The 13,192-nt window shown below is 38.9% G+C and overlaps 1 protein-coding gene across 1 annotated transcript; it reads left to right on the forward strand.

The window, feature by feature from the left end:
* The first annotated feature begins 286 nt into the window (after window positions 1-286).
* Window positions 287-12,991, forward strand: ERH (ERH mRNA splicing and mitosis factor). The gene is made up of 4 exons (XM_005905741.3): window positions 287-445; window positions 3,841-3,928; window positions 8,585-8,705; window positions 12,492-12,991. The coding sequence occupies exons 1-4, from the start codon at window positions 443-445 to the stop codon at window positions 12,592-12,594; spliced, it is 315 nt and encodes a 104-aa protein (XP_005905803.1). The 5' UTR covers window positions 287-442; the 3' UTR covers window positions 12,595-12,991.
* Window positions 12,992-13,192: the final 201 nt, after the last annotated feature.

The raw sequence follows: 13,192 nt of genomic DNA on the forward strand, positions 1-13,192 counted from the left end.
ATTGCCTTACAGCCCCCTCCTTTAGAAGGGTACTTCCGGGGTTACAACCGACCTATGCCCCAGGGTTCTTATACAGCCGCCATTTTTGAGTGGGGCCACTGAAAGATGGCTTGTGTCACTGTCTATACCGGTGATCACTTTAGCCGCGCATCTAATAACGCGAATACCGAAGATCGTTTCTAGAAAAAAGTGCTTATTTTTCAAGTTCCGATACGTTTCCTGTGTGCTTCCTTTCCCTTAACCAAGATGGCTGAAACAGAGTCACTCTCTGCTCTAGCTGCCGGAAAGCTGTGAGCCTCTATGGTCCGAAAGGTTCTTTCGCGGTGCGCCTCTGACGACTTCCGGCGGCTCCTCTCGCGGGGATTGGCTGTTGGCGGCGTTGCGGGTAAGCTCGTGTGCGGCGGCGGAGTCGGCATCGGCTGCAGCGGGAGACTTTGGCGCGATGGTGAGAAAGGCCTAACCGGCTCCCCGAACCCCCAACCCCCGCGGGGCGACCCCCGCCCATACATCTCCCCACCCCATCCAGCGCGAGCTTGCTGCTGCTCGGCCCTTCAGCTTGTGTGTGGGGCTCCCCTTCTCCTTCCCGCCGCGGAGACACTGGGCCTGGCGCTAGGCCCCGGGTCCCGGGTCCGCCCCGCGGTTGCGCGCCGGCCTGCTGGCTCGGGCGAGGCGTGCGTTGCGGAGGTTGCTCTTTCTTCCGACTGCTGCTTGGTAGAGGCAGGCATGGGGGTGCTTCCCTTTTCCTCCAAACGCCTCAGCCTACTATAGGAACAATGGCCGAGGGATGTTTGACAATTCCGTCCCGAAGCTGACAGACTGAATCTACTGCATCCCCCGTGTGGACCGGGAGGGAACATCTTTGCTTTGTAGCGTGCTTTTCCGACCATATACCCTTTTGTTTTTCTGGGCTCTGCCTTTTTTTGGAAAAAATACATTTTCCCTCTTTTCTAAGACCTTTAGAGGCCGATCTGGTGTCCCCCCACCCCCCAGCCATCCATCCTGTGCTTATCTTTATAGTCTTTTGGGTCTGGAAGCTGAAAAGATAGATTCAGCTCAGGGTCCACTTTGCTTAGAATCTGAGTGGAATGGGTGGGAAGGGTTGTTTTTTTGGCTTGTGTGTGGATTTTGTAATCTTCAAAAAGGAGATGCTCACGAGGATTCCAAGGAATCGTGGTTACTTCCACACTTCAATTTTCGTTTTCTGGTTGCTGCAGATTAACAAATCATGCAGCTGTTGTTAACAAGGAACTTTTTCAGGTCGTAGTTTTCTGGATTGAGATAGGTTAGTGTTTGACCCAACATAGTCTCCCAAGGAAGACTGGGAATTAGGAGATTGGATTTCCAGTTCCTGTCTTAACTAGCAGTGTGACCTTGAGCAAGTCATTTCACTTCGGAGTTTCCTTCTTTCTCTGCCTTTATTTGGTATTATTTTTAAATGCTTAGATTAAAATCTGGGGATATGACAGCAGTTAATATGAACACCCCATTATCATTGAGCAGTTATCAGTTATAATTCTTTATCATTTCATGTAGAATTGAAAATTGAAATTTGTATTTAAAGTGAATACTGGTTCAAAAGTCTGAAATATTGGTTCAATTTCTTTTCTTTTATTCTTCCTTTCTTTTTTGGTAGTTTGAGAGATGCATTTAAAACTCAAGAAGCAATTGTATGTATTGTAGTATTTCTGTAACAGTAGAATGACTATTCTTAGGGTTCATGTTTGTGAGACTTTAAAAACAGATTAACTCTTCATTAGAGTGAATCATAACTGCTTGGTAAACAGAATAGGATATTATTAAGGTAATTCTGCATAACTTTTTTTTGTGATTTAGGTTTCACAATGTTATCTTTCTATTGTGGCAGATATATATATATATATTCCTGTATGTACTTATATTTTTATTGCTTACTTATTTATTACTGGTCATTCCCCTAAGAAAGAGTAACCTAAGGAATGCCGGACCAAATCTGTTCAGAAGAAGGAAAAATCTGATAATTTTGTTTACAGTTTTGTAAATTTAGTTATTCCTTGTTCCTAATTTTTAAGCTTTGCTTTGGGCAGTAAGTATTAAGAATAGTAAACTTAGTTCAGGTTCACTTTAAGGGTAAATATAAAAAGCAGCCATTGTATAGCCATTTTCATATCTTTACTCTTAAGTGAATTGGTCCTTTATTTCTCATTAAAATAAGAAAATTAATGTAGTAGCAACTGGTCTGCCTAGCATGTGGGACAGGTCCTTTTACGGGAATGTTAGTATAGTTTCTATAAAATTACTTTCTTCTCAACATATGAGCCATTGAAACTATTGATGGTTTTTAAATAACCAGTAATCTAACATTCTGTTTTCCCTGACTTTTGATCACTATTTAAGAAAGGCCTTGACTGTGTTCAGGTCTTTATAGGTGAGAATTACTTTTCATCTCTTGTCATCGAGTTCTATCTCAGATCCTCTCAAACTTTTAATCAGAATGACTCACTTCTTGATGAAGAGGGAGGAGTATGAGAAATTCCTTTTTTTGTGTTCAATGTTCTGTTTGGGCGGGGGCAGTGCTTATTCTGAAGCTCTACATATCAGCTATTTCAGCTGCAGTTTGTTGGTCATTAAAAAGTCTGATCATTTCAGAACGTTTGGTTCCTGTCCTTAAGAGGTTTGTTTGTTTTTTATTAAAAACTAGTACAGCAGAAGAGAAGAATATGTTGTTCAGTCGCTCAGTCGTGTCCAACTCTTTGGGATACCAGGCTTCCCTATCCTTCACCATATCCCGAAGATTATAAATAGTTTGATTTAGCATTGGGTTTACAGTGAGGTTACATCATATTTGAATTTAGTGAACCTTACACACTTGGCAAAAAAAAACCAGAAGGGGTTATACTTTCAACAGACCAATGTTCTGAAGATATTTTTAGTTGTCACACATTGGGAGGAGGGCGTGGGAGTGCAGTATTTACTGGGAATAGGCTAGGAATACTGTCATCCTTCAATGCACGGGACAGCCTCTGCAACAAGGAATCTTCCAGCCCCTGATGCAATAGTGCCAGAGTTGAGAAAACCTGAAATAGACCCACGAACAAAAGCCTGCTCCCCATTGAGGGTGAGATGGAAGATGAAAGGATCTGCTGTTCTGTAGGCATATTCACATTTCCTGTGTCATCATCCTCTAGCTATTTTGTGATTCTAGTGCTTAAAAATACAATATTTTAGTATAACACAACCCCTTATAGTGAGTCACCTACTGGGTGAATAATTTAATGGATTTTCTAGGGTAACGTTAACTGTATATACAAATTTTACATTGCCAGTTTATCTTACACCTTTAATATTTGAGTCTAATCTCTGGATAAGATGTGATTTCACTGTAGTGCTAAAGTTAGAAAAAACATAGATTGATAAAGTGCTTGTAATCATTATAGTGTTTTCCTTTTTTTCTCCTTTCATCAACCCATATCTGTTTTCATTAGGAACCTAATGGGATTAGAGTGACCAGTGGAGATAGAACACCCAAGCAGGTTTATAATCTGGCTGGGAAGAAAGGTGCAAAAGAGAAAAAAACGGTACAAGGTAGTTTATGCTGAGAATTTAACAGGCAGTAAGTGCAATAAGAGTTTGAGACAGCAGTTGTTAAGGACTGGGAGACGAAGAGACCTTAGAGAAAAGTTGTGAATCCAGTTTCTGGCTCTGCACTTGGGCAGAGGCATCAATATTGCAGAAAGAGCACTCTGATTAATAGTGTTTTAATAACCAACGAAAATTGTATGGTAATGGGGATTTTATCCCATACTATGAATTTGTCAAATACTGAGTTAGAAACTTACATTGATATCATTTTTCCCTCTGCAGTCTCACACCATCTTGCTGGTACAGCCTACCAAGAGGCCAGAAGGCAGAACTTACGCTGACTATGAATCTGTGAATGAGTGTATGGAAGGTGAGTTTAAACACTAATCAAAGGGTAGAAGTCATTGACTTTGTTTTTGGGGGTGGTGAGGGGATGGGGGCTGGAGGTGGGATGAGCTATAAAGGCTCTGGCCCCCACGCTAGCTGGCATCCACACCAGCTGGTCCATGCTTGCTCCCAGGGTGAGAGTGGTAAGTGCTGAGACTCTCAGGTGTCTTGAGTTTGTTTACCTGACGTTCACTATTATGTTTACTTTTTAGAATCAAGCTCATATATATAGTGAGTTTCCCAGGCCTCTGCTTGTTTTGTAAATATTCTTTGTTTGTTATGTATTATTTTGTTACTGTGCTGTGTAAATATTTTACAGGTATCCCTTATATAGTCTAGTTAAACTCAATAGAGTTATTAAAACAGGCTTGAGAAACCTAATAGTGCCTACACAACCTAATAGTCTAGTTACTAAACAAACATGAAAAGCTAAGGTTACAGTCCATCAGAATGTTAAGAAATAAAAACTTAGCTCAGTGAATAAAGGTAAATGGAACCAAATCAGTATAATTTATTGTACATTTGATAAGCTGGCACCACCCTGAAGGGAGGTATTAACCCTCAATAAACCATTAGATGAGAGCACATAGATTGGATCATCACAAACTGGATTCATCCCATGTCCTTTCATTACATCATTAGATCATTACATCCAGTAAACCATTTGTGTACACCCTGCACCCTTTCTAGCAAATTGCACATGCTTCACCTCTTCCTGCAAAGATTTTATAGAAATATAAAATTTGGTGCTGGCATGTCCCTGGAATTGTTGATTATCTGAAGCTAATTGGATTAGGCTTAAAAATCTCTTCTTAAAAAAAAAATCTCAAAACCAATGGTGGGTAGACCTCCATGGGACAAAAAGCTACTCATAATCAGAGATGGCTCCTCAGATTCTATTCTAATCTTTAAAGATGAGCAAAGCTTTTGTTCTTACCTTTTCTCAAGTCCCTTCCTCTCCTGATAGCCTTACTTGCCATTAAGGTAGACTTCGTGCACACACTCTAGATTTTTGCTTTATCTATATTTATTATGTTTGGCCTTTGATTCTGCAATACTCTTTACTAACCTTTGCTGATTTTAGGGAAACCTAACTTAAAAATTAATACACTTAATTTCTAGAGCAGTTGTAGGTTTAAAGAAAAATTGAACAGAAAGTACAGAGGGTTCACATGTACTTCTCCCTATCCCCAGTTTCCTCTATTAATGACACCTTCCCTGGTAGTCCAGTGATTAAGACTGCTTCCAATGCAGAGGGCTCAGGTTCCCCTGGTCAGGGAACTAAGGTCCTGTATGCCACACACACCTCCCTGCCCCCAAAAAAATATGAGGTATGGTACATTTGTTACAGTTGATGAAGCAGAATACAGTCCATAGTTCGTTTTGGGATTCATTTGAGGATTCATTTTTTGTGTTGTGCAGTGCTCTGGGTGTTGCCAAATGTGTAATGTCATGTATTCACCATTACAGTATCTTACTGTAATGTTCAGGATATTCTCACTGCCCTAAAAATCCCGTGTTCCCCTAGTCCTCCCTCTTCACCTCACTCCCTGCTACCTCCATTGTTTTGCTTTTTCCAGAATGTCATAGATTAGAATCATTGACATGTAGCTCTTTTCAGACCAGCTTCTTTCACTTAGCAATGTGTTTAAGTTTCTTCCATACCTTTTTGTGGCTTTTTAGCTCTTTTTTTCTTTTTAAATTAGAAATGATGGTTTATTTTCCATTTTAAAAGTTAGAATGGAAGTACTGGAAGCAGTTCTCACACAGTGGTTGCCAAATTGTAATTTTCTTTCTTATTTTTCTTTTTTATAGTAGTTAATATTTGTCTGGAATACAGAGCTTTCCCTCCCCTCATCCCTTTTTTAAAATTAATAGATTTAGTTTTTTAGAGTAGTTTTGGGTTTACAGGAAAATCGATTAGAAAGTACAGTTCTGTCATAACCCCTGCTTCACTCCTCCAGTTTTCCCAATTATTTACATCCTGTGTTAGTGTGGTACATTTGTTAGAATTGTAGAATCGGTACTGATACATTATTAACTAAAGTCTAGTTTGCATTAATGTTCACTCTTTGCTTTGAGCATTGTATGGATTTTGACATGGGCAACGACATGTCTAATATTTAGTACCCTGAAAATACCCTGTGCTCCACCTGCTCACCCATCTCTCCCCTAATCAGCAACCACTGATCTTTTTAATGTCTTTATAGTTTCATCTTTTCCAGAATATTGTATGGTTGAAATTATAGTATGTAGCCTTTTCAGATCAGCTCTTTCACTTCAGTTCAGTCGCTCAGTCGTGTTTGACTCTCTGTGACCCCATGGACTGCAGCATACCAGGCCTCCCTGTCCATCACCAACTCCCAGAGCCTACTCAGACTCATGTCTGTCGCACTGGTGATGCCATCCAACCATCTCATTCTCTGTTGTATGCTTTTAAGATGTCGCCATGTCTTTCATGGCCTGGTAGCTCATTTCATTTTGTTGTTGAATAATACTCCATTGTATGGGTATAACACAGTTTGTTTATCCATCACCTGTTGAAGGATATCTTGGTTGCTTACGGGTTTTGTCAGTGAGTAAGCTGCTATGCACATTCTTGCGTAGGTTTTTGTGTGGACCTAAGCTTTCGGCTCCTTTGGGTAAGTACTGAGGAGTGTGATTGTCGGATCATACGGTAAGACTGTATTTAGCTTTGTAAGAAGCAGACAAGCTGTCTTCACATGGCTGTATCATTTGGCATTCCCTGCAGTGATGAATGAGAGTTCCTGAGGCAGCATTGGGTGTTGTCAGTGTTTTGGATTTTTTGCCATCCTAATAGATGTATAATGATGCCTCATTTCAGTTTGCAATTTCCTCACGTCATGATGTTGAGCATCTTTTCATAATGCGTATTTTCCTCCTGTATGTCTTCTCTGTTGAGGTGTCTGTTCATATCTTTTGCCTGTTTTTTAATTGAGTTTTTTGTTTTCCCATGTTGAGTTTTAGGAATTGTTTGTATATTTTTGATAATAGTTTTATCTCAGTGGTCCCCAACCATTTTGGTATCAGGAACCAGTTTCATGGAAGACAGTTTTTCCATGGACCGTGGGGGATTGAGGGGCAGGGGTGTCTGTGTGTGGTTTGGGGATGATTTGAGGGCATTGCATTTATTGTGCACTTTATTTCTATTTTTGTTATATCAGCTCCATCTCAAATCATCAGGCATTCGATCCCAGAGGCTGGGGCCCCTGTTTCATCAGATCTATGTTTTGCAAAGATTTTCTTCTAGTCTGTGGCTTGTGTTTTCACTTTCTTTGACAGTGTCCTCTGAAGTACAAAAGGCCTAAATTTTGATGAAGTCCAGCCTATCTAAGAAGCTTATCCAAAGTCACAGAGATTTGTGCCTGCATTTTCTTGCAAGAGTTTTATAATTTTGACCTAGATTTCAGTTCCTGGGCCATTGTGAGTGACTTATGCATGGTGTGAGTTTCGCCTTTTGCATATGAACGCACGGTTGTCCTAGCACCCTTTGTTGATAAGATACTCTTTCGCTATTGATTGACTTGGTATCCTTTTGGGAAAGCAGTTGACCATAAATGTGAGGGTTTATTTGTGGACTCCTGTTTCTATTCCATTAATCTGTATGCCTGTCTTCATGAATAAGCAGTACCACACTGCCTTGATTACAGTTTTGTAGTTTTGTGATGAGTTCTGGAATGAGGAAATGTGAGTCTTTCTTCCAACTTTGTTCTTTTTCAAGATTGTTGTGGCTGTCCTGGACCCCTGTATTTCTGTGTCAAGTTTAGGATCATCTTGTCAGTTTCTACAGAAGTACCTCAGGTTTTGTCATGGATTGTTGAATCTAGATCATTTGGGGGAGTATTTAATATTAAGTCACCCAGTCCACGAACTTGAGATAGCATTCTGTTTAGTTAAATCTTTACTGTCAGTGACATTTTACAGTTTTCAGTGTGTCTTATGTCTTTTTTATTGAATTTATTTGTAAGAATTCTATTCTTTCTTGATGTTCATTTCATTTTCAGTGTTTTTATTGTTGGGGTATAGAAATACAATTGACTTTCGTATATTGATTTTACATCATGCAGTCTTACCACCCTCATTTATTAGTTCTAATAGTTTGTGTTTTGCAGTTTCCTTAAGGTATTCTGTATACATTTATAGAGATAGGTACACTTCTTCCATTCCAGTGTGAATGCCAATTATTTCTTTTCCTCGCCAAATCACGCTTACTAGAGCCTCCAGTGCAATGTTGGGCATGACACAAGTGACAGGAGCCGGTATTCTAGGCTGACTGGGAAAGCATTGTCTTTTGCCATTAAGTATGATGGTAGCTGTGGGTTAGGGCCACAATGAATTAATTTTCCTGGTTTTTATTTCCTTTCCATTCACCCTTTCTATTCAGGAACTCATAAGTGATATTTCTGATCACAGTGTAGTGAACCAAGCTTTATTAAGATAGCTTTTGATAACTCTGTGGTTGACTATTACTTTTTATTAGGAAATTTATGAAATCAATTTGGAGGTACACAAAGACCTATATGAACAGGGTGGGACAAAGTATTGTGATATAAGCACGTAACACTACTCACATCTAAAGTGCATACAATTGTAAGATCTTGGTTTTCCCCTCTCTTAGGTGTTTGTAAAATGTATGAAGAACATCTGAAGAGAATGAATCCCAACAGCCCCTCTATCACATATGATATCAGTCAGTTGTTTGATTTTATTGATGACCTGGCAGACCTCAGCTGCCTTGTGTAAGTATTAGCCACCATATCTCTTAAATTGTGTTTTTACCTTGTTTGTTTGTTTGAGGTGATTTATGCTATTAGGAGCTCACTCTGCATGACATAGATCTTTGTGTTTTACCTGTGATGTAGTAATTAATATTTCTGCCACACGTGGCTCATACATTGTCAACATAAAGCTGAAGGCACAAGAAAATCTTATGAATTTTGCTAATTGATGCAGTTAGTGTGCATCCGCCTTGAACCAAGAACTTTGTTCCTTAAACTAAATAATCTTTTACTTATTTTTCCCCAATTATAGTCTTTATCCTAAAGCAATTAGCTTTAAATTAAAACTAAGATTATTCTGTTTTCAAGATTTTTTTAAATATACGTAGGACTGAAATAGAATTTAAATTTCACCTAATGTTGATCATGTATATTTTGGTATGTTAGAATGAGTTTGTTTGTATGTTTGACACTTAACTTTTCTATTCTCCGAGTTTTGTCAAATTAAATTTTTTTCCCCTAACATTATGCTTATTATAATTTCTATAGTAATTACTTATCACCACTGTTAACAAGGAGCATGTGAGTCTATAATACTTCATCTTCTCAGCATTGTTGGAGAGACCGAGTGTTAAGTACAGCAGGTTTTACAGAGGAAAAGTACCTTATAATGAGAGCTTCAGTCACCAGGCATATTCATTATGTGTCAGATACTACGCTACAAGAAAAAAACATTTTTCAGGGGTGAAAATCATGTAGGCCCTACTCTGAGGCACTTGGGGTTTCAGCACTGGGACCAAGCTTGGGCTTGCTGTCTCACAAAAGATCCAGATGAAAATAAGCATTTCCTTGGAAGTTTTGAGTTCAGTTTTCTTCACCTCTTCATTGTGTTTCAGTTACAGTCATTTGACTTTGCTCACTCAGAGTATTTAAGTGATCCAGTTCTGGTCTTTAATGAAATGTGTTTATAACGTGATAATTTTATTATTATTTTGATATGAAAACTCAAAAAATTTTGAGGCCAATAGAGCTGTATATATGTCATGCTGTGTTGGTTTGTAATGTTTATAGTTGATCTGTTTATTGCCTGACACACAGAAAGAGACACATACACGTTCATATAACATTTATTGAGTGCCAGTTATGTACCATATGTGTTCCAAGGCACTGAGGATTGCACAGTGAATAAATCAGTCTAAAATGAAGCCTGTGAAGCTGCAGAAGAATAAATGGAGGGTGAGGAGGAGAGTAGAGGTAGTTGAATTTGGTGGACCAACCCATTCAAAAGTATTGATACTTCTTATTTTTGGTAGATCAAATGAATGAGGACTGAGAATTGAAATTTGGTATAGCCCTGTGGAAGTCTTTGATGATTTCCAGAGCAGTTTTAGTAGAATGAAGTGTAAGTGTGAAAGTATTAGTCGTTCAGTAGTGTCCAACTCTTTGCAACCCCATGAGCTAGCTGTAGCCCATCAGGCTACATAGAATTCTCCAGGCAAGAGTACTGAAGTGGGTTGCCATTCCCTTCTCCGGAGGATCTTTGTGACCCAGGGATTGAACCCAGGTCTCTCTCATTACAGGCAGATTCTTTACTGTCTGAGCCACCTAGGAAGCCCTAGAGTGACAGCAGTAAAATCTTTATATATTCCAGTGAGTTAGTAAGAAGAGAGGAATTGTAGGATGCCAACACAGACAACTTTTTTGTAGAATTTGGCTCAAAAGGAGAGGAGGGAAATGGGGTTATAGCTAGAGAAAAAAATACTTTTTTTCCCCCTTTAATTTTGTTTTTAAGGTGAGAAAAATAATGGTATGTTGGCAGGCTAATATGATGTAGTAGAGGGAAAAATTGATGGCTTTAGATAGGATCTTAGACAATCCATTAATAGTAAAGTAGGAAAGGCAGGCGGTGTGGTAGAAGCTTGGGAAGGTTTTCTAATGCCTTTAGATACTTCAGGAAAATAGAAAGGAGGACGCCATTTGGAATTCAGGGTGAGGGAGGAAGTATCGGAGGTTGTGAAAAGAGGTGAGGAATCTAGGAGGGTGAAGGGATTAGGGAATGTGATTTAAGAGGTACTTGATAGTGAATATAAAATTAAAATAGTCATGTAGAAATTTTATTTTCCTGCACTCTTAATCTGAAGAGTTACAGTGAGTTTATAGATTATTTCTCACTGTAACAAAAGGACGTTAGTAAAAAGCCAAAATGTTCTGTAAAAGTAGAGAGCTTGTGCATTTTACTGAACCCCATTCTGACCTTACCATTCAGGGGAAGACTTTGATAATGGTGTAAAGCATTCCTGCTTTGGAGTTTGTTTCTCTTCAAAGATTGGATTGTAGCTCAGGGATGACAGGAGGAGTGGGTGAGAGGAGGGGATATGTGTATACACACCGTGGACTCACTTTGTTGTGCAGCAGAAACTAACAATGTTGTAAAGCAGTTAAACTCCACCCACCCACCCCCCAAAAAAAAAAATGGATCATAGGTTTCTAGCTCAGTTGTTCACAGATAATAAGAACTCTGGTCAGGAGTGTTTAAGCTTTTACTCCTTGCCTGAAGTCACTTAGCTAATAAATAAGTTGCTGTTTTGAGCTTTGGTTTCCTCCTTTATTAAAAAGGGATAATAATTGTATCTACTCACAGAGTTGTAAATAGGATTGAGTTTATTCAGATGAGTGCCCAAAGCAATACCTAGGAGTTGGCAACTTCTTTGTAGGCTTCTCTGTTGGTTCAGATGGTAAAGAATCTGCCTGCAGTGCTGGAGATTCAGGTTTGATCCCCTAAAGAAGGAAATGGCTACCCACTCTAGTATTCTTGCCTGGAGAATCCCATGGACAGAGGAGCTTGGTGGGCTACAGTCCATGGGGTCGAAAAGAGTCAGACACGACTGAGTGATTAACACTTCTCTTCTAACACTTAGAGGTATTTACTGTCATTTGTAGTTACATGTTTATAATTTTTTTTGCTGAGAACCTAAAAAATGATAGTGCTCATGGCCTTGAAACACTGTGATGTACTTTGTGTTTCGGCGATCTCTGCTTGCTTATTATCTTCTTTTTTTTATACTATAGCTTTAGTTTTTTTACTCTAAAAAATGAATTTATTGCTTAACCAGCAATTTAGCTGGTTGTAGTTGTTCAGTTGTAGGTCAGTGGAATATTTCTATTTTTTGTCCTCTAAACATACCTTGAGTGAGTTGTCTATTAAGTGATGCATTGTACTCCAAAAACCCTGGAATCCTGTTGAGTTTCATTGCTGATGTTACTCTTTGTACTCCAGACTCTTCTCAGCCTCTAGCATTGTTCATTAATAAGCAAATCCTGAAATACTGGATGTATATAAAATTTTCCTTACGTTAATGCTTTCCAGGGAAGAAATCTTTGTGGTAGCAACATATTTTTAAAGGTCCTTTTTTTTACAGTTGATTCAAAGTAAATATAGTAAATCTAAAGTTTTTGTTAGTTTTTTAATCACTGAAGGAACCATAAGAATAGTTAACTATGAAGGAGAAGGAATACATGGTTTCTGGGCACACTTTGTCAAGAAGCAGATGTGTAACACACTGAGCATTTAACTTAAGATCTCTAGACCTCAGTTTCTTTTTCTGCTGTGAGATTGTACTAGATGATCTAAACTTCATATTGCATAAAATTCAACAGTTATGTAATCATCTGTTTTACGTTTTCATTATGTTCATGTATGAACATGTGCACATCTGTGCCATTCTACAACAGTTAACAATTTCCAGTTTTTAAAACATGACGGTATTTGACCATTGTAACTTTGCTTATTATCCTTCTGTTCCTCAGTTACCGAGCTGATACCCAGACATACCAGCCTTATAACAAAGATTGGATTAAAGAGAAGATCTACGTGCTCCTTCGTCGACAGGCCCAACAGGCTGGGAAATAGTTGAGTTTGCAAGCATTAGGGGGACGGGGGTGGGCTTGGAACACAGGTGTGTGCAGTGTGCTGTAGTGGAAGTTTTGTATTATAGTTATCCTGTTTCCATTTTGGTATACCCTAGCCAGAATTGAATGTATTAGATAAAATGTGATGCTCTTGTTCAATCTGAAAACCCCTTTGCCCCCCCCCCTTTTTTTTTACTTAAACATTTTTATGATGATTTAGATGGAAGTTGGTTTTTGTCAGTTAACGTTGGTTCCAGTCCCTCAAACTGTTCATACCTGCTTTATAACATCCACTGTACTAATCCTCCTTCAAGTTGGAGTGGGGAGTGGAGGCGCAGTTTAGTTACGTCCTCAAGATAAAGTCTTGGTGAAAAACAAATAAATGTTCTTTAGTTATATTTTTCCCCCTGAGTGATTTTTCCCCCCCTTTTTTTGTGTCTCTGATCTGAATTGGGTATTCTTGTAAGGCATTATCAGTTTCTAAACCAATAGCCTGCTACATGATGAAGTTGAAGAAAGCACATATATGTGCTGAATATGTTTTCCTGTGGCTATATGAAGCTAAAGAGTTTTTACCTTATTTTTCATAGTTTTTCCCT

This window comes from Bos mutus, chromosome 10 (genome assembly GCF_027580195.1).
Source record: "Bos mutus isolate GX-2022 chromosome 10, NWIPB_WYAK_1.1, whole genome shotgun sequence".
Lineage (NCBI taxonomy): Eukaryota > Metazoa > Chordata > Mammalia > Artiodactyla > Bovidae > Bos > Bos mutus.